General features: G+C 47.5%; 1 protein-coding gene across 1 annotated transcript in view; it reads right to left on the bottom strand.

Moving 5' to 3' along the window:
- Positions 1–25,328, bottom strand: part of TECTA (tectorin alpha) — a 68,788-nt gene that overhangs the window by 6,271 nt on the left and 37,189 nt on the right. Inside the window, exons 10-18 of the mRNA XM_051819395.3 lie at positions 24,145–24,706; positions 17,673–17,872; positions 13,902–14,285; positions 11,113–11,399; positions 9,039–9,319; positions 5,119–5,229; positions 3,692–3,894; positions 2,593–2,756; positions 1,905–2,153 (exon numbers count right to left, since the gene is read on the bottom strand). Coding sequence (XP_051675355.3) covers positions 1,905–2,153; positions 2,593–2,756; positions 3,692–3,894; positions 5,119–5,229; positions 9,039–9,319; positions 11,113–11,399; positions 13,902–14,285; positions 17,673–17,872; positions 24,145–24,706 — 2,441 coding nt within the window. The remainder of the gene's footprint in view (positions 1–1,904; positions 2,154–2,592; positions 2,757–3,691; positions 3,895–5,118; positions 5,230–9,038; positions 9,320–11,112; positions 11,400–13,901; positions 14,286–17,672; positions 17,873–24,144; positions 24,707–25,328) is intronic.

Here is a 25,328-nt window from a genome sequence, read left to right as displayed (position 1 = left end):
TGGTTTGAATTGGTCTCTGCCATTTACAATTGAAAGAATTCTGATTAACATCGTCACCTGCTTTAAGAATTCTTTGTATTGGAGTGATGGAAATGTTCCAAAATTAGATTATGGTGCTGTTTGTACGCCTCTGCAGATTTACTAAAAAATCATTGAATTTTACACTTAAAGCAAGTACATTTTATTGTATATAAAGTCTGCATGCAATAAAGCTGTTAAAAATGAATTATTGTAAAATCAATTATAATACGTGCAAACTGCCTGACAGAACCAGGAAGTGTTTTTTAAAAAAAGAAAGATAGCCATTCTTATTGTTGATTGATCTATAAACTTTTCTTGTCATTTATTCACCTTGTCAATTTTAATGTGCAACCACTATGTGTTAGGAAGTACATTACGTGGTGGGCCTACAGTGGTGAGTAAAAGGAAACTTGCTGAGTTTACAAGGTATTATCAGAGTGCAGCCCTTATCCATGGTTTTGCTTTCCCAATTCCAGTTACCCATGATCAATCACAGTCTGAAAATATTCAGTGGAAAATTCCAGGAAAGAACCAATCGCCAAATTCTAAATGCACCATTCTGAGAGCACAATGAAACCTCGTGCTGTCCCAGTCCACTCTGCCCAAGATGCAACGCATCCCTTTGTCACTGTATCCGTGCCACCCACCCATTGGTCACTCAGTAGCTGTCTCTTTATCAGATAGACTGTCACATACCTAAGTGCTTGTGTTTAACAACCCTGATGTAGTATCTTCACACCCCATCACAATGCTATGTCATCTATCTCACGCCATCTCATCACATATGGCCCTAATGTAGTATCCTCACGCTACAGCACAATGCTGTGTCATCCATCTCACACCAACTCATCATGTACGACCCTTATGTAATATTTTCATGCTCCAGCACAATGCTGTGTCATCCATCTCACACCAACTCATCATGTATGATCCTCATGTAGTATCCTCACACTACAGCACAATGCTGTGTCATCCATCTCACGTCATCTCATCACATACAATCCTCATGTAGTATCCTCACGCTACAGCACAATGCTATGTCATCCATCACACACCATCCCATCACGTAGGCACTGTGTCATCTCGCATCATTACAAGAAAGGGGGATTACAGCATAATAAGATCTTTAGAGAGAGGGAGAGACCACATTCAGGTAACTTGTATCATAGTGCAATATTATAATTTTTCTCTTTATAACAGGTTCGGTTGGGACAGTCTACCCCCAAACAGGGATCTTCAACCATGCCTGCTAACAAGGAAAACATGTGAAAACACACACAACTTGATTTCCACACCTACTCATGGTAGTAATTATTGTTCATTTCTTTCTATGAGTAATTTACAAATTGAACTTTATCATTGGAATATATGTACTGGGAAATGTGTATATATACATTATATAAATATATAATATACACACACAAATGTCCAGTACCACCTATGGTTTCGGGCATCCACTGGGGATCTTGGAATGTATCCCTAAGACCAATGGAGAACCACTGTCTTTTAAATTCTCTTTTAATTTGATAGACTTCCTAGTCATTAACATTTAGTTTTTCTTACTACATCCTTTCTTTTGCAGAATTCCACATTCGAAGTAGGCAGATCACAATCCCTGCTTTGATCACACCCAGAATAGAGCATCTTGTCATCAAGTCACACAGCCTGGGGGGAATCCACCACTAAACTGCTGTGTGACTGTCAATATGTGGCCTGATCCCATCTGTAAAGTGAAGTTTATCACATCTACCTCACAGGTTGCTATGAGAATGAGATGAATTAAGAGACATAAAGGGCTGGTCCTGTCAACAAGCATTCAGTCCTGCTCCCTTCCCCCCAGAAAAGGCTGCAGATAACACAGCGCCTATTAGGGAACTACTCACCCCCCTTCGATGATGAAGTACCGGAGCTTATCGTTGCTGTCGCGGGAGGGGGTGGCGTAGCACTTGTTGAGCGTTAGGATCAAATGCGTGGAGTCAGCTCCAACCACAAAGACGCCTACATACAGCACGTCTCGAGTTGTCAACACCACCTCGCCCTGGCGGTAAGGATGCTTGTAGGAGGCGTTTTTGTACAGTGCCATCTTGGTGGTGAAGCTGCCTTCCTGGGTTGGAACTGTCAGGTTAATGACACTAAAAGGGAAACAACCATAGGACAGGGAACGCCAGACGACTGTGTTAATTCAGACGTGCCTAGCACGTCTCCAGCCGACAATGCAGACAGAAGGCAAAGCAAGTAGCAGGAGGGTCTAAGGCCTTGCTATGCAATCTGGTACCCACTAGCCACAAGGAGCAATTCAAATGGAAATGAAAAAAATTAAAAATTCAATTCCTCACCCCTGCCTCCAAGCCACAAGTCACATTTCAAGTGCTCAGTGATTGCATGTTGCTATCATATTGGAATAGTCTACAAAGTTCTATGGAAGGTGCTGGTCTAAAATATTTAGGTCCAGGAATTCTGAATTATATCTCCACTAGTGCTTCAAAGACAAATGCTAGCAACCTTGACTACACCAACCTTAACTGTCAAGGAAAAGACAAAGCAATGTTGAGACTGCATGGGATCCTTTACCTTAGCATAGGTTTCACGACAGAATCCAAGGAGATCTTGATATCCAGTTCATAAGCACAGGAAAACTCCACATTGATCGTGCGGTCCCTGGTGATGATGTTGCCAGTGTTGTTGGCACTTTCGATCCAGATTGTGTTTTTATACATGATATGAGTGCCATTGGACTGCAGAGCGGAGGGGGGGGGGTCAGAAATCATTAAACCTTGGAGTGGGCATGGGGCTTGCATTTCAAATGGAGTGGAGAAATGGCTTCATTCCATACATAACCCAGAATCCATCATAAATCAGCATGGAACTAGCCTCAGCAGGGGAAGAAAGTATTGTGATGGATGTCAACAGCACCCTCCAGTCTGATCACCTTGGGTGATTTCCTACTCCACTGAATTCTGTCTACAACTGGCTTCCAGTGATCTGCAGGCCCCCAAGCTGGAGACAGCAGGGAGAACTGCCGTTGTGAGGTAACACACATCTTCAGTCCTTAATTTGAAATCTCCCTTCCACCACGTCTTTTACGAGACGCACTTACAACTGCCAAAATGAACAGGTGCACGTTTGATCTCTGACTCCTTTCACTCTCTGATAAGAACGTTAATAAACAGAGCCATGAATAAAAGACACAGCAGGGAGAAGCAAGAAGACGAGAAGCAAGATGAGAAGCAGGATGCATCGCTAACCCAAATAGCTCCAAGTTGAAGCTTGGCTACAGATCTACTCTCAATTGTTGAATGTTTGGGACACCTGACCTCACCCCCCCCCACCCCCCGCTTCCCAATAGCTGAGCCCAGTTGTATTTAGCCGGAAGAACGACAGAAACTTAAGAGACAAACAACAATTCTGTGAACATACAAGGGAGGAGAGTGGGACAAGAGCAAGCGTGGAAAGAAGTATGTCACTTAAAGCACCTTTGGGTCAACCAACCAGTAAGCACCGAAGGATACTGTCCTTGTTGCCTCTCATTTTGATAACAACTTACGCTGTTCTCCCTAGAGCCTATTTCTACGTAGACCACCCCCGGAGTTAGACTTAAGAAAGTCCCCGTGCAAGCACTAAGAGCCGTCACCATCTCTGCGGGGTGCCCCAGCCTGCTCCTTGCTCTCACCTGCACGATGTTTCCACAGTTCCCTTTGGTGTTGTTGATCTGAAAGGAGATAAAATCTTCCCCCTCGATGCCGGTGCACTGCCTGTCGTTGATCCTCACACCCTCCCTCTCAAAGCCGAGCTGGAAGAGTTTGCACTTAGAGATGGACACTTCCATCTGGGCTGGCTTGCAGGTCACCTCCGCGTCAATAATGTCATGTGAGTCTGCGGGAACAGTCAGAGCAGAGGCACACCAGTGGCAGTGAGCCCTGCGGCAGGGGTGGGAGCGAGGCCTCCTATACCACTCTCCGCCAGAAGACGCAAATGATCCCCGCTCAGAGGCTGCTGCCTTTCTAATTAAGCTTTGATCAGACCAAATGAGTACACGAATTCACTCCAAGCAATAACTTGGGCGTCGGTAAAGGCAATGCTAATAAGGTTGTCTTTTATCTTTCCTCTACAAATCCAGCCCCCCTCATCCCTCCCACACTTGTGGCAGCTAATTTTCTGTAAGTGACACAGGGAATATGGTACACTGTGGCCTGGCTAAAGGTCACCCACTCCACGGGCAGCAGCACTGGCCTGGCCACCCTCCCACCACACCACCACCCCCTTCACTGAGTCTAGCTCAGCAGAAACCCTAGCAAGTCCCAAGCGAGCACCAGGAGCTGGCTTTTTGCCACGGCAATGCAGCCATTGACATTTTCTCTGAGTATATAAACACTAGGTGATAAGCACCGTGGCAACACAGAGAAACATTTTCATCTGCTTAGCTGAGCCCTTGAACAACAATGTTGTCACCTCCTATGGAGCCTTTTAGTCAATTAGGCTTTCGTTCTCAGTGATGTTAAATGTAGCCCTGATGTCTGAGCTCCTTGGCTCAGGAAAAGGCACCCAGGGCGGGAGAAGCAGCAGCTCCCCTTCAAGTGACATCCAGGTGGGCTCAGCTGAGAACAAAGCCAGTCCAACCTCAGGGAGCTACAGTTAGGAACGAGACCTAGCCCTCTTGCTTCAAACATTTCAGTTGCATCTTCAAGACCAAATAGCTTCGGGTCAGCTAAAGCAGGCTGTACACCAGCCTTACAGCGCCTGGCACGCTCGTCCTAATTCTTACATGTTGGCGTCAAACCACTTGACTCCCTCCTGAGTCTAAAATATCAACCTGGCATTCTCTGATGTTGAACTTGGCCTCTGACAGAACTGGCTGGCTCCATTCATGTACAAATTTGCAACCTATGATTTATTAGAGAAAAGAATGTGGCTTTGAAGAAAGAACATCTACCTTGAGGCAGTCCAACTGTTTCTTTGTTCTGCTAAATGCCTCCTGAAAACTTGGGGTTGGAACCTACATAGTGGGACGAATCGGGTCCCTCCATGGAGCTTCCCTATGGCGCTGCCAGACCTCCCGCCTTGGGCCTCTCGGACTGGGAGGTGGCCCTTGTCACTCACTGTTTCCATAGGGAGGTGGCTCAATGCAGCCGCACAGTTCCCCTCCGTTCTCCAGCTCACAGGTTCGGTTGGGACAGTCCGCCCCCACACAGGGATCTTCAACCACTCCTGCTAAAAAGGAAAACACACGGAAAGACACACAACTTGATTTTCACACCTACGCACGGCAGCATGAGGTCAGACTCTGGACTTGCCACTTTCATCAAATTGGATATCATGAAATGGCAGCTGCAGGAGCGCAGACAGGGAAGCCTTCCAGAAAATAATGACAAGAGATAGAAACTGAGTGCTTGCGTTGGGCCTGGCCCTGTGCTTCATGCTTTAGCTGAATTGTTGGCCTCTTTGACCCTTAATAAATACTCCTCAAGCTAAATACTATAAACCCTATTTCATAGATGAAATTCATCCAAGGTCACAAGTGAAGACAGGTGGTGAAGATGGAATACAAAGACACTCAATTGCCAAGATATACCACAATGACTGCACCTATGACATTGGACTACAATTACTTGCATTTATACCTGTATGAAGAGTAGAGTTCAAATCACTTATCTCTATATTCCCAGCACTCAAGCCATACAACATGATTTTCACACCTGCACACAGTAGCATTTGGTTCCACTCTGACTTGCCATTGTCATCAAATTGGACATTACAGTTGGTGCTCAGTAAATCTTTGTCAACCATGAAAAGTTTAGAGCCAATATGATCCCTGAGAAGTCCCTCACACCAGGGCTTCTTAGTCTGTTTTGATTCACGGCCCACCTTCCCCATAAACTTTTGCTCAATTTTATAAAAATAGACAAACTAAAAACCCGCACACAACTCCATCAGCATTGACTTGGATTAATGGTGCTGTCTTGTCAAAAGGACAAAACTGTAAGTAAGATATCAATGCAGGTGACATATCCTCACCATGGTATTATGGACAATATTCCTGTAACAGATGACTCCACCTGCAAGATATTCAACACTTCGGCTTGAAAGCCACTAATTGAAAGCATGTTCTTCTAGACACTATTTACAGCTTCTCTCTATCAAACAGAATCATCTTCCTGTACATCAGGGCAGACGAAGATTAGTGCTACAGAAACAACTTGCCATTCCCAGCAGGTACCAAGCAGGCTTCCAGAGTTTTTGTCAGAGAGCTTTAAAAGGACACAACATTTCAGCTAGCCAAGAGGAATGAGTTCGTGAGATTGATGATACGCCATGGAGAATATAGGTAATAACAATATAGTGTGTGTTTGAACATTATTAAGAGAGTGCATTGTAAGTGTTCTCAACACACAAAAGGACACATAGCAAATAAAAGAGCTTTGAAAAAAAAAAAAACCCACACTGTCCCACAGCTGCCTACACTGCCTATGTCTGCCTCAGTGGCCAAGCCTCCTGGTAACTAATTGTACCATGTGGGCACACATGGATGGCTTAATCTCTGTCTGTCTGCGTTTCTGGCAAGATGACTGAAGGAAAGTCATGGCACCATGCAAAGATATTTACTTTTTAAAGACTTCCTTTTGAAAGACCCCTTCATTTGTCCAAGGTGTTCAGTCCCTAACAGTGCGAGGCACACAGCAGGCAGTCAGCAAGTGTCCTGGTTGATGAACACAGCATGGGAAGGTCCAAAGAGAACAACAGAAAGACTGTGCGGAAGTTGTAGCCAGCAGGAAGAAAGCAAGCTCATGTACAGGTGAGGTGGTCCATCTGCCAGCCAGCAAATACAGCATGGCCACGGACAGAGAAGCGCTGAGGTTTAAAAATGAAAAAAAAAAAAAATTGAAACTATATATCAGACAATTTTCAGGTTATTTAAAAAACTGCTTATTAACAGAGAATAAGACAGCAAAGTTATCAAATAAACCATTTCCTACAGAGACCATTAATTCGCTTATTTTTGAAATTGCTGAATACATACTTTAATCAATAACATAACTTTTAGGCTCTAAATTAAGTGAATTCCTACACGGGCACAAGTAGACTAGACTGCAGATTACCAATGTGTGCATCTAGCCTTGGAATGGGCCCGTCTCACAGTGAAGCCTGTGCATACACTGGGTTTGTGTTGGGAGTCAGGTTACACACACATGTTCTGTGGGTCACAGACTCAGTACATTAAGGAGACCAACATGGACATCGACACACATACGTGTTTATGACATATGAACGTGTTTATATGCATTTATATTTGCCACATCTATGTGATCAACATGGTGAGGAAAGGAACAAATTGAACAATGGCGATGAACTTGCCCCTCTGTATCTGTAGGTTCTGCACCTGCAGATTCAACCACCCATGGGTTGAAAATATTTGGGAAAAAAAACGATGTCTGTAATGAACATGAGCAGACTTCCTACCTGTCACTCCCTAAACAACACAGTATGACAACTACTTACAGTTCCTTGTATTACATGATGTAAGTAACAGAGAGATCATTTAAAGTCTATGGGAGGATCTGGGTGGGCTCGATGCGAAAAATACATCACTAAATACAAGGGACTTGAACATATGCAGAACTTGGCATTTGAGGCAGACCCTTGAATCAAGCCTTCATGAATATCAAGGGCCAGCTGCATACATCAATATGGTTTTATTATAGGAAAAATATATATGAATCTGTGAGTCTTACAAACTTAAACAAAAGTACTTCATAAAGCTCATAGGAATTGATTATTACTATTATTATTTGTGCCAATATTTTAATTTTATCTATTCAAAAGGCAGAGTTACAGAGAAAGAGGGAGTGACAGAGAGAGAGGTCCTCCATCCACTGAATCACTTCCCAAATGGTCACAATGCTTAGGGCTGGACCACACTGAAACCAGGAGCTTCTTCCAGGTCTCCCACATGGGTGCAGGGGCTCAAGCTCTTGGGCCATTTTCTGCTGCTTTCCCAGGCACATTAGCAGGGAGCTGGATCAGAAGTGGAACAGCATGTCTTAAACTGGCACAATATGGGATACTGGCCTCACAGGAGGCAGCTTTACCCGCTACACCATGATGCCAGGCCTCCATGCAGTCTTTTCAGATGAGCTTTCTTTTTTTTTTTTTATTTGATGAGTAGAGTTATAGACAGTGAGAGAGAGAGACAGAGAGAAAGGTCTTCCTTCTGTTGGTTCACCCCCCAAATGGCCACCATGGCCAGCGCTGCACCAATCCGAAGCCAGAAGCCAGGTGCTTCTTCCTGGTCTCCCAAGCAGGTGCAGGAGCCCAAGCACTTGGGCCATCCTCTGCTGCCCTCCCAGGCCACAGAAGAGAGCTAGACTGGAAGAGGAGCAACCGGAATTAGAACCCAGCGCCCATATGAGATGCTGGCGCCGTAGGCAGAGGATTAACCAAGTGACCCACAGTGCCGGGCCCTCAGATGAACTTTCAATAAACTTTTTGAAGATGACCTCAAATGCATGGGTTTCAAAATATTTTGCATCCAAATAAACTTCTCTCTTAATTCTGCATTCCACAAACTTTTGGAAGTGTCCTGGACTACCTGATTCATCCACAAATCCAGCTGTAGTTTCCCGCCAGCTCAGGCAGGTCCAGCCAGCTCAGTTCCAACCCAGCTTGCCTCTCGCCATAGGCCTTCCCTGTCACACACATTTAAGGAGCCATAGGAGAGCTGAGTTGAGTTAAATCAATCAGGAGTCCCAGGCTATGTCCCTCCACCTCACAAGTCCCTGCACTGGTGCTCCTCTAACATGGGGAACCTCAGCTTCCCAAGTGCATTTGCCAATATCTGGAATTGGACAGGAGCTGCAGGGGAATGAGGCTCCATGGGAAACACCACTCCTTGCACCTCCGCTACAGCTCACAACGCTGCTCTCCAGCCCTGGAGGCAGAGCTATGAGAAATGCCGGAGAGGACCAGCCTCGCCGAGCCAAAGCAACACGCCAGCAAAGCCACAAACAACACGATTCTCTTACAGCAATTCTCCTTCTCAATCCACTCGGTGCTGAGGATCCCGAAGGAGCGGCAGGACTCCCCGTAGGCGGCCAGGGAGCCGCAGAGCTGGAACTTCTTGTGGTTGTAGCAGCCGTCCAGGTAGCAGGACTCATAGAAGGGGAGGGGGTCCAGCAGCCCGTAGCAGGGCTGGAAGAAGCCCTTCATGTCGGTGAGCTTCAGGCAGTGGCCGTCTCCCTGCATCGTCTGGATGTGCACGTTGTCACACGTGGCTGCATACTGGGAGAACTGCAGCTCGTTGCAGCTGGGGACAAGAAGTCTGGTCAGAATAAGCGAAGCCAAGATGGTGATCTGAGACATCCGGCGGAAGGTGAGACCACATCCGAATCCGTTTTGCCATCCCGGGAGTTGGTGCAGTATGCCCAAACCAAGGCTGATTAGCTATGGGGCCCTGGGAAAGTCAGGTACTACTGGGCTCCGTCTACCTTAAGGAAGTGAAACGGGTGCTCCTGTTCATAGCACTAGGATACAAGGAGGACAAGATAAATGAATGGACTAGTGGCCTAAGTGCCTCACAAAAGGCAGGTATTGATGGAACAACCATTAACCCTTTAATATTGATTGATATAACTAATATAAAACCATTGACATGTGTTGGTTTAATAGCCAACAGCAATAGTAACATGAGTGATAGCTGGTAGATTCAAAAGAAATTCAAGAAGCCTTCTAAGCTGGTTCTAGTTCAGCCATCAGAAACCAAAGACAAAACCTCCACAACAAAATTGGGATCCAGCTGATGATAGTTTGTGCAGGAAGCGAGGGAGTGGAGGAGTTAATTCAAACAGAATCTCGACTTCTCAGAAAAAAACTGAACCTTTCTTATCTTTGGAATGCTCAGCATGGCTTAAATGTCCAAAGCTGACTTCTTTCCTATCTGTAGTCAATGAGTAGCTTTCTAGAGAAAGCATCAAATGAAGAATGTTGGAGTCTGGCCCTGCCTTTGTCATTTACAAGGGCTCCTCATGTAAATTCGTCAGTGTTTCAGCCTCTGTTTCACCCAAGAAAGAAAGCAAGAGACTGGAATAGATATTGCCCAGGCTTCTCCACTCTGGATCCCATCACTCACAGAATAGTCTAATGTGCAAGACATTACTCAATCTATGCGTGGAGCAGCATCCAAGAGAGCTTGGGGCATCATTTCCACAACTGGACATTCAGCTGTCATCTGGCATACAAAGCACAGGGGGATCAAACCATTTTACAAGCAAAGAGAAACCAAGAAGGAGGAGCACAGCCACAGACCTGGGGAGCAATCATGGTGGTTCAGCAGCCTGGAGGAGCCCCACACTCAGAACCTTTGCGGTAACTTGTTTAGGTCATTCTGTCTCCGCCAGCCAGAGGTGGGCCTGAGGACAACTTTGTGACTTGATTTTTTAAAAGGCCAACCTGATCCTCACCCATTTCTGCATGCATGGACACAGCTCTTCATTCCACCCCAGCAAGGGTACTTGGCTCCCAGGCAGACACGCGTTAAGCCCAATTCCTTCCTCTGCAGCTCAAGGAATCACCATGACTTTTTTTTTTTTCTTTTTTGACAGGCCAAGTGGACAGTAAGAGAGAGAGACAGAGAGAAAGGTCTTCCTTTGCCGTTGGTTCACCCTCCAATGGCCGCCACGGCCAGCGGGCTGCGGCCGGCGCACCGCGCTGATCCGATGGCAGGAGCCAGGTGCTTCTCCTGGTCTCCCATGGGGTGCAGGGCCCAAGCACTTGGGCCATCCTCCACTGCACTCCCTGGCCACAGCAGAGAGCTGGCCTGGAAGAAGGGCAACCAGGACAGAATCCGGCGCCCTGACCAGGACTAGAACCCAGTGTGCTGGCGCCGCAAGGCGGAGGATTAGCCTAGTGAGCCGCGGCGCCGGCCACCATGACTTCTGAAGTGCCTATTTGTACCATCACAAACCCTAAGCCCCTTGACTTTGCTCTGTAGAAGAGGGTGGACCATATTGAGGGCAGTATATTCTCAAAGAACACTTTCCATGGAGATGGGAGGGTCTGGGCCACTGAGTCCAGTGACCTAAACTCTTGGGACACCCTCACCTCTTCTGCATGCCATTGGTCTTCCAGCTCTGGGCCAGCACCACACTGCTCACCACCGGCTTCCCCCGCAAGGTCACGTAATCATCCGTTAGGTCTCCGTTGAAGTTGCCACAGAGGCCACACACTTTGTTCTGCAGCCTCTCACTGATGCTGATTTTAATGACATTGAAGCCATTGTAGTGGATCTGGATGTCGGGGCTCGTGTCAATCACCAGAAAGCCCTCGCTGCTGTAGATCTTGGTTGCCAACCCAGTTACGAACGGGACATTCACCTGTGTGCCATTCACCTATAAGGGGGATTGGAGAGGAAGGGGTAGTAATCAGAGGTGGAGTTGGGCAATTTTTTCAGGAAAGGGCCAGAGAAACTATAGACATTGCAGGCCCAACCATGTCTATCCCAGCTACTCAAGTCCGCCCTTGTGGCCCAACAGCCGCTGGAGACGATGTGTAACTAAGTGAGTGGGGCTGTGTTCCAACAGACCTTCATTTTCAAAAACAGGCAGAAAGCAACTTGGCTGCAGGCCATGGTTTGCCAACCTCAGCCCTAGAGTTCAAGGGCGTTCACTCCCTCTGCTCTCTGCAGTTCCCCCTACAACGGAAGCCACTAAGTGGGCAGATGAGGAGGGGATGAGAGAGAAGAAAGCATTGGGAAAGTACAGTCTACCAGGAAGAACTGCAATCATGTATAAAACTTTCCCCAGCACAAACCAATTACTGAAAATGAATCCCAATCCTGTGCCAAGGAGAGTCTATTACGGTTAAAATAAATCTGGGGGTCATTGCCATGTTTATTGTTTTCTTGTTTATAATGTTCAAACCGCAGGTCCCCCCAGAGGTCCTATCGGCACAGTATTCTCCCCATTCGTCATTTTCCTGCTTTATAACATTTTCTTTCCTTAGCCCTGGGGACAGAATATAATGTGCTTTTCCTGTACTTACAAAATAAATTGGTTACGTTCCCCAGGTTATTAGTAACTTTTGTTTCATTAAAAAAAAAAAAGGACAGGTTTTCAGAACACGTGGCTCTTCACTGTGTTGGCTGGCTGGGGGTCTTTCATTCTGCCACAGAGTCAGGTGCTGCTCTCTCAAGTGCTCATTTTCACTTTCTAGCTCCTGTATTCTGCACAGTGCAATCGTGTCTGTATAGGCCAATTTGCAAAAGGAATTGGAATGTCACAAACAGTAGCGGCTCTCATTGAGTTAAAAACCACTATTATAATCCAGACTCTTCCTTTTCACCTTGCAAAACACTGCCAGGCTTTTTTGCCTAACACTGGGATACTAAGCTACTTGATGACTCTTCAAATAAAAATGTACTCAGTTCCTGATTATCTGAGCTGACGGGAAAAAGCAGATACACACACAATAACAATTCCAAAAAGGCTAGCGTGGCTCTCGTCTCGTCTCTCCCTACCTGTGCTTACAGCACTGGGGCCTGGCTCTGTCTTTCATTTCTACCTGCTCTGAACAGCGTGGTTTGGCTCAGAGAATGGGGAGCACTGTTACTATTTCATCAGAGTGGATTATCTTCTTAAATCGAAGGGATGGGAGAAATATAAACCAAATATGAGTTATGGGGTAGACAGGGGACAAGTTGAAAGAGACACAAGACACCAGGCTAGGGGCCTTACTAAGGAGGGGCCAGTCGAAGAGAAAGTCACTGTATTCAGCCCCACTTCCTGCCACTGGAACATCACCATGGGGCCCGCAGCTAGTGGGGATGTGCCATTGGGTTGTATTCAGGCAGTTGTTTTTATAGGCAAGTGCTTGCCTTCTCTTAGCTTTTAGAAAGGACAGCAGGGGCAGACACTGTAATGCAGTGGGTGAAGCTACTGCGTGAGACGTCTGTGTCCCATAGCAGGCTATCAGTTCGAGTCCCAGCTACTCTGCTTTGGATCCAGCTTCCTGCTAGTCTGCCTCGGGAGGCAGTGGAAGATGCGTGGCCCAAATACTTGGACCCCTGCCACTCACATGGGACACCTGGATGGAGCTGCAGGCTCCTGGCTTCAGCCTGGCCCAGTCCCAGCTGTGGGCATCTGGGGAGTGAACCAGAAAATGGAAGCGCTCTCTCTCTCCTCCCCCAACCCTGTCACTCTGACTTTAAAATTAAATAAATAAATAAATAATGCCTACAGAAAACACGGCAGAGATGAAAGGCTGGTCTTAGCACACATAGGAAAAGTCAGGAATAATTTTTAAAAGATTTTAAATTTGAGAGGGAGAGAGAGAGAGAGACCATCTGCTGGTTCACTCTCCATATGTCCATAGCCATTGTGCCTGGTCTGAGGCTGGAACCAGGAACACAATCCAGGTGTCTCCCATGTGGGCGGCAGGGACCCAACTACGCAAGCATCTCTACAGTCTCCCAGGGTTTGCATAGGCAGGAAGCTGGAGTCGGAAGCTGGAGCCGGGAATCAGACCAGGACACTTTGATGTGGGGTGTGGGCATCTTAACCAGCAAGCCCAATGCCCACTCTCCAAGAATAAAAGGCTTTCAAAGCAAACGGGATGCTTTGTGGAAATTCACCCAGAGCGAAAGCAGACTTACCATTTTACCACCTGAGGTTCTATTAGCACCCATGCCACCCATTACACTGGCCGCTGTGGCCCGTTCTTACACCTGTAGAAATGTGCTGTGAGTCCAAGGTCCGGTCGTCTGGGTAAGGTGCAGTGGAAGCGCCAATGCCAATCTCGGCCCCTAAGCCTGAGCCATCCGGGACAATCGCCAAGAATCAGGCGACCAGCCCGGCCCCCATTTCCCCAGGGCACGTTCCTTAGGGAGCTCCTACCTTGACAGTGTTGCGGTCATTGATGAGAATCTGCTCTTCGTTAATGTAGAAGTAGACGGGAGAGATGATGGTGAGGTTGGGAGAGGACCACTTGTCGAAGTTGATGATGAGCTGGAAGGAGATGTCGGGCAGTTTCTGGCAGATGGTGGACAGCACGAAGGCGCAGTTGGCCGGGAAGCGGAGGAAGGCGCCGTCGAAGGTGCGGAAGACGCCCCCGCCGGCCGCCAGGCAGTAGGAGGTCTTGGTGCTGAAGCAGCCGCGCACCCCGTTGCGCAGGGCGCACTCCTCATCCGACTTGCACTGGCGCGGGTCGCACTGGATCAGGTTGCGCCGGAAACAGCGGCAGCGGCGCGTGCAGTCGCTGGTCCAGAACAGCTGCTTGGGCTGCAAGAGAGACCCCGGGCGTCAAAGGCAGGCTTGTGCTCAGGGTCGGGAAGCCCCAAAGGCCGGTCCATCTGCTCTCTTTTCCAGGCTGCACTGGCCTGACTTAATTGGGGCTGCACTGAGTTCTGCTGCAATGCAGAACCTCTGTTTCTCTATGCCCTGCCTGTGAGGCATCCAGGGAACAGGCGGGGACCGTGAAGGGACACTTCAGGATCAGAGCACCAGGGTTTCCACCCCAGCCCTGCAGCCAACCTCCCAGAGCGTCAGTTTGCTCATGCCTCAAGTGGAGATAATAACGATAACTTGCAGGGCACTTGTATAAAGCACATTTCCCGACATGCAGCAGGCACTCTTTAAGTAAGAGCAGCTGTTCTCATTACAGGAGAAGAGCCACACGTCCTCACTCAGAGTGAAGGGATTACATTAAATCACACACAACACCCACAACAAAGCCTACCCTTAGCTGGAGGCAGCCAGAATTTGCTGATCTTCCCCCAAATGCGCAACTGTTCTAGACACGTCCCTAGTTGGTGGCATTTGTATTCTTGATCTTGTACTTGCTTGGCACATTGTTGGAAATGGGTTGTGATTGTCCACGTGTGGTTTTATCCGGACAAATAAACCATGCCAGAGATGTGGCACTCAATGCATCACAGGCTGAGTAACTCTTTCCAAAACGCTTGGAAAAAAGTTTCCAGAGTGTTGTGGGGAATTTGGAATATTTGCATGTACATAATGAGGTTTCTTGGGAGTGGGACCCAAGTGTAAGCATGAAATTCATTTATGTGTTACATACACCTTATACACATGGCCTACGAGTAATTTTATACAATATTTTAAATAATTTTGTGCATAAAGCAAATGTTCATGGTGTGGAATTTTCCACTTGTGGCATCTTCTTTGTGCTCAAAAAGTTTCAGGTTTGGGAACATTTTGGATTTTGGATTTTTTGATTCGGGAGTCTTAGCCTGTATCCCTTTACCAAAGCAGTGCTGACCAGAAAAGTGGTAGTAATCTTCTCTCTAGCCACTGTTTTCTGCTTGACCTAAAGACTATTGAAACCCTGGATATCAGCTCCAGCTACGGCTCAGGATCGAGGGTAACCGGGTAGCCGGGAGATCTTCCAGTCCAGTGCACTTCAAGATGCCATCGCTGATTCTGTCACCATCACAGTGAAGTCGTCCCTGGAACCCAGTTTTCTCCCCTTCCACAGCATCACACACCGACTCCACTGCTCTTATCAGATTTACAGAATAATTTAGTGGATGGTCTGACCTCTCTCCGATAAGAAGTCAGACATTATATTGGTGGAAAAAGAAAAATAACTTGGCGTGTGTGGATACGATCAAAGGTAAATAACTCATTCGCAGGAGAGCTCGATCTTGAACTCAGCCCCCCAGGAGCGTGGCTGGCCCGCTGCCACTTTCTGTACTTTCATTAGACGTGACAACAGCAACTGGGTGATTACCCTCCATGCTAGTGGCTAGATGTGTCGCCTTTTTATTTCCAAAGAAATCCGCTATGTAAACAAGCCCCCAAGCGTGTATGTGATGTAGCAAGTAGATGTGGATTATTTGTTCTGCGAGTTTGCTACTTTCTAGATATAAACTGTTGTCAAAACCCACTCACTGACTGAGACGAAAAGCAGATAATAATGTTTCTCCTACTAATAGCTGCCGAGAGCTGCCCTGTGCCTTTCTTGAGAGCGCCAAGGGCTTTTCTATGCATGGCTGCATTTACATGCCTGCAGATTTTATTTACAAAATGTTTCCCAAGAGAACAGCAACAACAACAATAACAGTAACAGCCGCCAGTGACTGAACAACTGGGCGACAGGTTGTAGCCTGGGCACCTGCTGCGGACTGTCGACACAACAAGCCTGCAGCGCTGGTACTGGCAGCCATGTTCACTCGTGGGGCGGCTGAAACTGCAAAAGGACACAGTGTGCTCAGTGTCACGCCCCCCCTGGCACAGGTGGGACAGCCAGGACCAAGCCCAGATCTTGTTCCATTACACCGCCCTGGTACCCAGAAGCCCTGCTGAGGGGTGCGGGACCCAGCTCAGAGTTTAGAAGAGTGTGTTTGGATTCTTATGCCTCATTGTATGTCCTCCCAACTGTAGGAAAACAGCACTGATTGGTACATTCTCCCACATGTTCTGCCTTTTCCTTTCAAATACTAGTTTCTAAGAGCCAACTTCAGCATCACCTCTTCCAGGAAGCCTTCTTTGATTGACTTTTCTTCATTGAAAATGAAATTAAAAGCAACCTCCACAAGGCTTTCCTTTTGTTTAAAGTACAGTCAATGTAGCTCTTGAACAAGTGAATGCATTTTTTACCAGATACAGACATTATTTTTATTTATTTATTTTTCGCCTACTACATTTCCAGTTCAGGCATTTCAATGAGGTTTCTTTTAAATGCAACTATTCTTTTCCATTTACAATGGATTGGTTCTGTAGGGTGTTATTTTTCACTTGTTGATATGTTATTTTGTAATTGTTCTCTTGATCTTTAGAGTACATTTCCCCCCCCTCTGCTAAATAGATTTTTAAGTTCCTTAAGGCAAGGAGCATACGCTCACCCCACAATATCCCCCAGCAGAGTGACTGCCAAACAGCAGAGGTTCAATATTTGCGGCTGTTCGCTGTCTGCGCACCCACAGGAGGCTCTGATGTCACTGAAACAGAGACTAGGCTGCAGGCAGAATCTTGAACTTGACGTTGTCTTTGAGCGAGATCTTTCCTAGTACAGTGTTGTGGCACTTGAAGAACCATGGCACAGTCCAAACAGCCGAACGACTTAGTGAGTTGCTGTGTTTTACAGAGGGTGTCTCAGCCCCCTCACCCCACGGCCAGGGAGGCAGGGGATGGGGCGGGGGACACTGCGGGGTGAGCGAGGGGGGTGCTCGGCCCCAAGCAGGCCAGCCTGACTCTGTAGCAAGGCAATGACCAAGGGCAACGTGCAGAAGGTGGAGCCACGGCTCCCTCTCGCGCAAGTCCGGCAGCCAGAGAGAATGGCGAGGCCATTGCGCCCGCCCTCAAGCGTCCTCAGCCAAGACAGCTACGGACGGATGTCAGCTTCCCAGCCTCTGTGTTTCCAAAGCAGAGCCACAGGGGAGCTTCCCGAGACAGGAGAGGAATCCTGAAGGGTCTCAGCTCCAGAGAGAGACCCACACATCGAGAAGAGGGGAGGTGGGGGGGGGGGGGGAAATGCGCAGTGCGCAGGACGCTCCACCGACCCAGCAGGTAACCACCTCGGCCCGCCCCTGCTCCCTGCCAACAAGCGGGGCACACGGTGGGCACGCGGCTGGATGCGGCCCGGCCGCCTGGAGCTGCAGGAGACCACCGGGTGGCCGGCAGCGAGGACCAGGCCGGGCCCGTCCGTACCTCGTAATACTTGCCGTCGGCGTAGCAGCCGCAGTCGTGCGGCAGGATGCAGCTCCTGCCGTTGAGCACGTAGCCGGCGTCGCACTGGCAGCCCTCCACGCAGTAGTGGTTGCAGTCGCTCTTCAGGCGGATGGCGGCGCAGCGGGGCTGGCAGACGCTCACGCAGCTCTCGTAATGGCTGTTGGGAGGGCAGGTGACCGCTGCAACGGAAGAGGCGGGTCAGGACTTGACGGCGGCCCCCTCTGCCCGGGGAGAGCCGCCTTCGGACTCAGTCCTGCTCTCACAACCTCTGTTCTCTCTCCAGCCTTGGTTTTTGGGGTCCTCCCGGGGCCACCCTCCTAGGGATCTCTCTTATTCCTGCCCTGCTTGGTCCTTCCAGCCTTTTCCAAATCCCGGTTCCTCAAGCCCCAGTCTTATTCATATGGTGCCCTCCTCTTACCCCGTGGCCAGATTGTCTTCATCCCAGAACATCCACAGAACCTTATTTTAAACCATAAGTTTATCAGCGGTAGCTCCCGCCCTCTGCGAAGGCAAGCGTGCACCGTGTGTACGTGCACACGCACCTGTGTGCACACTGGCTCATGTCAGGGCTGTGCTACAGTTTTTCCAATGCAGGGACATGCTTTTTGGGAAGGCAGGGGGCTGGTGAGGAGCAGGGGCCCTGGAGCCAGCTGTCAGAGACACAGAGGGAGTACTCAGCCCTCTTGCCGATACACTGCAGACATCATGATATGTACGGCGTGGCTGGCTGTAAGAGACGGCAATTGTGCATTCGAAACAGTAGCCAATCACTCAGTGCAGGGGCTACTATTTATATCAATACGCACTAACAGCTCAAACACCAATATGTGGGATCTCTCTTCTACACAATAATATACAGTATTATTTGGGGGGTTATTTTGTTTTGTAGATCATCTAGTGGGGCAACATATACTCTCAGAGGGCACAGATCTGTGAATTTTCACACATGTGTAGGTTCATGTAGCCACAACACATGAGTGCTATCTATATTTTTAAACATTTTCAGTTTAAAAGATAGTACCTGCCTATGGTACAAGACGTATAAGACCTGCCTATGGTACCTGCCTGTGGTGCAAGACATATAATTAAAAGTGTGTTGAAAAGGCACCCTCTGGTAGCAAACTGTAGTGGATTCATCTAGAAATATTCTGTGCATGTATAAGCACCTGTGTGTGTGTGTGTGTGTGTATGCACACAAAGGTGTGTATCCCATACCCACTTTGGTTTTTTTTTTTTTTTTACATAAACTGGAACATAATAGACACACTCTTCTGCTCATGGCTTTTTCTCCCATTTAGCCTCAAATGATTGTTTGTGCACAGTTGCGTGGTGTGTGTATTTTATGTTTATGATGCTGCTACAGCCAATGCCCCTCTCCATTCGTCTTTGTCCTCAGGAGTAAGTGAATCTATCAATTCCTGCGAGTGGAATTTCTAAGTCAAAGGGTGTGAATGCCACTGAACTGCCCTCTGAGACGGCGATGCCGGTTCTCTCCCAGCAGAGCTATACAAGAGGTTTGCCTTCCCGCGTCCTCGACCTCACTGGCCCTTAACCAGCAAACCTTCTGATCCTGGGAGATAGGAAAGGCAAATGTGCCCTATCTGCATTTCTCTCGTCTGCCTGTCCTTGTGAGGCTGGCCATCTTTCCTTTGCTTATCAGCCATTTGTCTTTTTCTGTGAACTTCATTTTCATGTCCTTTGCACGTGTTGTTGAAATTTTTCATTATCAAATTATAGAAATTCTTCACAAATTACGAAGAAACTGCATGTGCTACAGAGCATTTATCATTTCTCTTTTGACTTTGCTTCATTTTTTTCTTTTATTTTTGTACTTTTTTAAAATTATGTCTTAGATATATAGAAATGTGAAAATCTTAATGTGGTCAAATGTATCAGCTTTTCCTTTATGGAAAAGTCAGAGAGCCCCTCTCCAGGATGGGGAAGGTTGGTCACTGAGCAGTGAGTTAGAGTTAGCCAGCAGAAACCAGTCCTGGTGTGCTGTGCATGGTGAGGGGACTAGATAACAGCAGCATACTACGCATTTCATACAAGGATTTTGAATGTTTTCACTTGGCACAAATGACAAATATGACTATCTTGACTTCCATATTGCACAATGCATACATGTATTGAGACATCATGTGGTATTCCCACTATATGTACATTTTGTGTTGATTTTTTCATGAAACAAGGAAAGGCCTTATCCACTGCAAGATTACAAAAAAAAAAAAAGCCTGTGTTTTTTTCTAATACTTTTCTATTTTTTTATATTTCATGTCCCATATTTGTTCTCTCTGGGTTTTATTTTGGAGTGGGCAATGAAGGAAGGATTTCAGCTCTTCACAGGGGTCTCCTTTGCCTCTGCAGCTCACTGGGTGATGAATGCCTTGTGCCCAGTGATTGAAATTCCAGACCTGCCACATCCTAATTTCTCTTTAGTGTTTGGGCCTGTTCCTGAGCTTTCTCATCTTCTCACTCATTGGTCTTTCTGTTCCTATGCCAGTACTAACTTGTTTGATTTTTATTATTAACTTGTTCCATGTGCCAATATTAACAGTGACTAAAGCTCTACAATGCATTGTAATATCCTGGAAGATGTAGTATGGATTTGACGATGTTTGTCATTCTTTTAAGTTTTCAAGCAGGTCTTTTTCTAACTAGACTATAAACTCCATATTTTATACTTGCAATTCTTCCATGGCACCCAAAACAGTGCTGAGAACATGGCAGATGGTTAATAAACATTTGGTTCTTGGAAACAAACTTTCAAATTTCTAAAACTGACTTGCTGCTTCCCCTTCCCTCCAGATGAAGTCCTGAGAGCTCTGGAGTGACTGGCTCTGCACCTGCATTTACTCCATGGTCAGGACTGGGTCTACTGCTGTGTCCACCTTAGCGCCTCGGGAGTTGGCAGGATGAACAGCCCCCACGAAATGCCCCTGGGGCTTTGGATCTGAGATGAGATTGGGTCCTGCTCCACCACTAACGAGCAGTGTCACACTTGGCAGGTGAGGAATCTGCTCTGACCCTATATTCTCATCTGTAAGAAGGAGGATTATAATGCCTCCCTCATCAAGCCATTGTTAAGAGGAAGTGAGATGCAATGGAGAAAGATCCGCGGACACTGCCTGGTACTTGAGTGATAGCTTCTGCTAGTAATGGCAGCCATACCGATGTACAGAGAAGTCAGTTAAAAAAATCTCATTACCAGACATTGGACTCAGGAGTCTGAAGTAGCAAAACCACCTCTCAAAGAAGGGAAAATGGTGGTGGTAAGTAACTTTGACCTCTTACCACACACCAGGCAGTGGGTGCCCAGGGTCAGAGAGGCCCACCTTGCATAGCGGGGAGTGTGCTGTCTCTGGAGCCCAGTTCCAACTTATGCAAACCATGTTCCCTGGGAAGGTGACTCTAGTTCTCCGTTTCCTCCTCTAGAAAATGGGATCATTGCTAGTGTCTTCAGGGCTGGTGTGAGGAGTAAATGAATCCATATATCCCACTTAGAATAGTGCCAGAGGGGGCAGAGGTTGTGGTGCAGTGCTGCCAAAGATGCCCCACATGTGGGAGACCCGGATGGAGCTCCAGGTTCCTGACTTTAGCCTGACCCAGCCCTTGCCACTGCAGCCATTTGGAGAGTGAACCAGCGGCTGGAGGATCTCTCTCTCTCTCTCTCTCTTTCTCTCTCTCTCTCTCTCTGCCTTTCAAGTAAACAATTAAAAAAAAAAAAACAATACTGGTGGAACATAAGAGGAGCCAAGGAACAGTTATTTCTGTGTTAGTTGTGTTTTCTCTGACTGTACCCTCACCATCTAGGACTCACTTTATGCCTCCCGTTGAGGGACTGAAGACAGCTGTAGGAAGCTTAAGGAAGGGCTCCTAATTGAGACAATTTACCTCTGTCTCCAGCCTATTTGTTCAGCTTGTGTGACCGAGGATTTCTAATGTGTTTACAAACGCCATAATTGAGTAATAAATTATGCCGTTGATAGGGACAGCCAATACTATTGGAAAACACCAGCGTCCTGCTGTGTTCCCAAGAACGTGCAAGTTCATGGTTTAACCTCTGTTCTGAAAGCACCATTGCTGCTCCCTCAACGTGGGAGTGTTGGATTGGATTGATTTTCAGTGAAATTGTGTGTGTGTGTGTGTGTGTGTGTGTCATGTCTTCACCTCCCAGAAGTGAAAGTCCAATCAAATCCGGTGATAGACAGCCACGCGCAAGCTGGATGAATGTGTTCACCCATCTCTGGGTTGGGTGGCTAAGTTAGGACACAGTCTCCTGCAGCTTTTTTTTTTCTTTTCTTTTTGCCATTCATCACCACCATACCCTCAGGGGCTCTGTCTTTTCAGGCTCTTCCCCTCTCCTTAAATGACAAAGTAGGAGAAGGTCTACACCTCTTTGTGATGAGGATGAGTCTAAATTCTCTGCTGGTCCTGGGGCACCAGGCTAAGATGGAGGGCGGGGGCAGCTGGTCCCAGGTGGGGATGGCCCCCAAGACTGAGGCAGGACTGCCTGTGAATGCCATGGGTAGAGTTCCCCATGATGAATTTAGCCACCAAGAGAGAAGGCAGCCCATGTCTTAAGGACAGGAGTAGGATGGGTCACTGGCAGAGGGGACATGAAGATAAGAAACGAAAACTCATCTTCATCTTCTTCATTCCTGGCTGAGACCCGTAAGGGTAGGCTGACCCTCTTCCCCAGACATAAGGTGATGGGGGCTGGTGATGGGACTTGAAACTCAATTCCTTTGTTTTCCCACGAGTGACACAAATTGAGACCCGGCAGTTGGAGTGAGGCTTCCTGGCAGTGGCCATGTTCACCTAAGCTAGAAGCCCTGGTTTTTGGCATCCACCGTGCTGGCTTCCAGCCCTGCCACCCACGAGAGCAGTAGAGCAGTAAGACCTTACACACAGCTACAAGGAAAGAGGGAACTCTGTATAGCAATTCCCGCACCTCCCTTCTCGTCCGGCGCTAGGTTTAGTGCTCTGGGTGCAGAGCCTGGTTTTCTGATTTAGAGGAAGGCGAGCTCTCTGGTCCTGCTGTGCTGGCCGCAATGAATCCAGGGTAGCCCTGGAGATTTATCCAGCCTTCGAGTCTTTTTCTAGGCCTCGTTATTTTACTGAAATCACCAGGGGCCAGTTTTTCTGGACAGTCACCCCTAGTGACAGCATCTCCCCCACCCATCTTTCTTGAGACTGAAATCTGGGTGAAAGGCCACTGGCACCTTTCCCGCCTCCCCACCAGGTTTACTTGAATCCAGTTCCCATGTGTGGGATGTAAGCTGACCGTGTGGACACTAAACCTCAGCACTGCTTCCGGGTTTTTATCTGAATTTCCCTCTTCCTGGATGAGAATGGGAGTCCACTCTCCAGGAGCACTGTCATGTCTCTTACTTAGGGTTCTATGTATTCAGCCTTGATTTGCAGCCTATTTTATACAGTCAGACCCTCCAAAAGAAATTTGCTATCGAGAAAGGAAAACAGACCAGGGCAGGTTAGCCAAAGAGCAACAGTGGTTCTCCTTCCAGCCTTTTCCAGTTCTACTGTGCTAAAGGCAAGCAAACAATTCCACCAGTGTAGGGCAGGAGTGGAGAGCACAGATTTGGAGGTTAGCAGGTCGAGTCCTGACTTTGCCATGGAAATCGTGTGACCTCAAGCAAGTTATTGAACTCCTCTGAGTCTCAATTTCTCCCTGCCCACTTGGGTAATTGCAAAGAAGAAAGGACAAAATGCTGACAAAGTCTTTAGCACCATGCTTGGCTCTGAGCAGGCCATTGCTGTGCTAGTACCACTTAGCATGTGTAGAGCATGCTGGGCTTTCAGGCGCCTAAGATGACCCTTCTCACAGTCCTGGAGCAGAAATGGTATAGGCAGCACCATCCTGCTGCAGAGTGGGAGCTGGGAACCAAGGAGGAAAAGTGAACAGCCCCAAGGTTACACCGATCCTTAAGGACAGAGTCCAGGCCAGACTCCAGGAGCTCAGTCCCTCCCTAATGCTCATTATATTCTTCTGTTTCCGAAGCCCAAAGACTAGAATGTGACCTATATGAGCCAAACAGAAAACATGAAATTATCAGTACACTGATGGCTCCATGAGTTTCTAGAACCACTGAGCTGACTAATGAATTCTTCCTCCATTAGTCTCTTACTAGCATTGTATACTTGCTGAGTCCAAATGTCACCTGTGCTGCTCTGTGCCTTAGACACATGACCTTGTTTCATGCTCATAGCAATGCATGAAATAAGTGGTAGCACCATTTTACAGATAAGGAGATGGAGGCTCCAAGGGGCTACTTATCCTCGTTCAGATGACAAACTCAGATGACAAACTCATGGCCACAGTGCATACTTCAATTGCTTTACTCAATTCACTGTGGCCGCTATGGAGTTGACTCCCAGGCCGATCAAGATCAAGGGGAAGCCACAAGGAGAGATAATGAGAAGGACTCACAGCAGGACGTGTAGTTCCTCCAGCCAGTCACTGCGATCCCCTGGGTCTGGCAGGTGCTGGCATAGTTCTGCAGCCAGCTGCAGGCGGTCTGCACCGCGCCCCCATCAATGCATGAGTCAAACAGGCAGTTCTTGTAGAAGAAGGTGGGGTTGACTTTGCTGTGACACTTGGAGAAGCCAGCGTTCTGGCTGGGGATCAGACTGCACAGCTGCTGCACCTTGGCGAAGCCTTCGACCTTGTTACAGGATGGACAGCGGTCCCCACAGCCCACCTGGCAGAAGGTGTCCCTCTTCACCCAGCTCTGCCCAAACTCATTGACACTCAGTGCAGGCAGACCCATGGGCATCTCCAGGTCATCGTCAGGGTTGCCATTGTAGCGGCCGCATAGGCCGTAGGTGCTGTTCTGCATGCTCCGAGGGACCGTGATGGACAGGAAGGTCTTCCAGTCATACACAACTTTCAGGCCAAAATCAGTTTCCACTACCACATGGAAGCCAAAGGAAAAGATATTTATCTTCCCTTGTCCCAACTTCAGGGGCAGATACAGCCGTTCGTCATTGACCTGTGAGAGAAGGAGAGTTGCAGTGGAGAATACAGTTGGCCCAGAAATTTCTAATTATTCATCTCTAGAAAAGCAGGTTCCAGAAGGGACCTTGGGCAGGTTGAGCACAGTCTTTGCATATAGGTTCTTTTTGTCAGTCAACTATTATTATTAGGACTCGAACAGACTTAAATGACTATCCTTTGTACACTAATATACCTATTCATTTTGGTGCCTTCTGTTTACACAGCGTTATTTTCCCCAGGAGTTCAAATTGTTTTCTCCAAGGTAATGAGAGGGTAATAAGAATTCAATTAAAGTTTAGACTAAAATACCCAAATCTAAAACTCCTGTGTTTCTATTTCCAGCTCTACTGGGGATTTATTTTGGGTAAGCCCCAATTTATTAATTCCTTCAGGACTTTTTTTTTTTTCCTTGAAGGATGACTTCACTTTGCTGTTCCCTCGGCCTGGGATGCCATTCTTCACCTGCCACCATCCCTCTCACCCCACAACATCGTGTCCTTTGTAAAGCCAAGATTTTCCAAGCCCGAGCTTATGGTCAGAATGAATCACTCCTTTGTCTGGGCAACAAGAGCTTGTTATTTATATTTCTCTTGTGTCATTTGGCCAAGCCCAAGTCT

Source organism: Oryctolagus cuniculus, chromosome 1, assembly GCF_051225735.1.
Source record: "Oryctolagus cuniculus isolate XC-2025 breed Fujian yellow rabbit chromosome 1, ASM5122573v1, whole genome shotgun sequence".
Lineage (NCBI taxonomy): Eukaryota > Metazoa > Chordata > Mammalia > Lagomorpha > Leporidae > Oryctolagus > Oryctolagus cuniculus.
The sequence above is the reverse complement of the archived record's forward strand: the minus strand, read 5'-3'. Positions and strand labels throughout refer to the sequence as shown.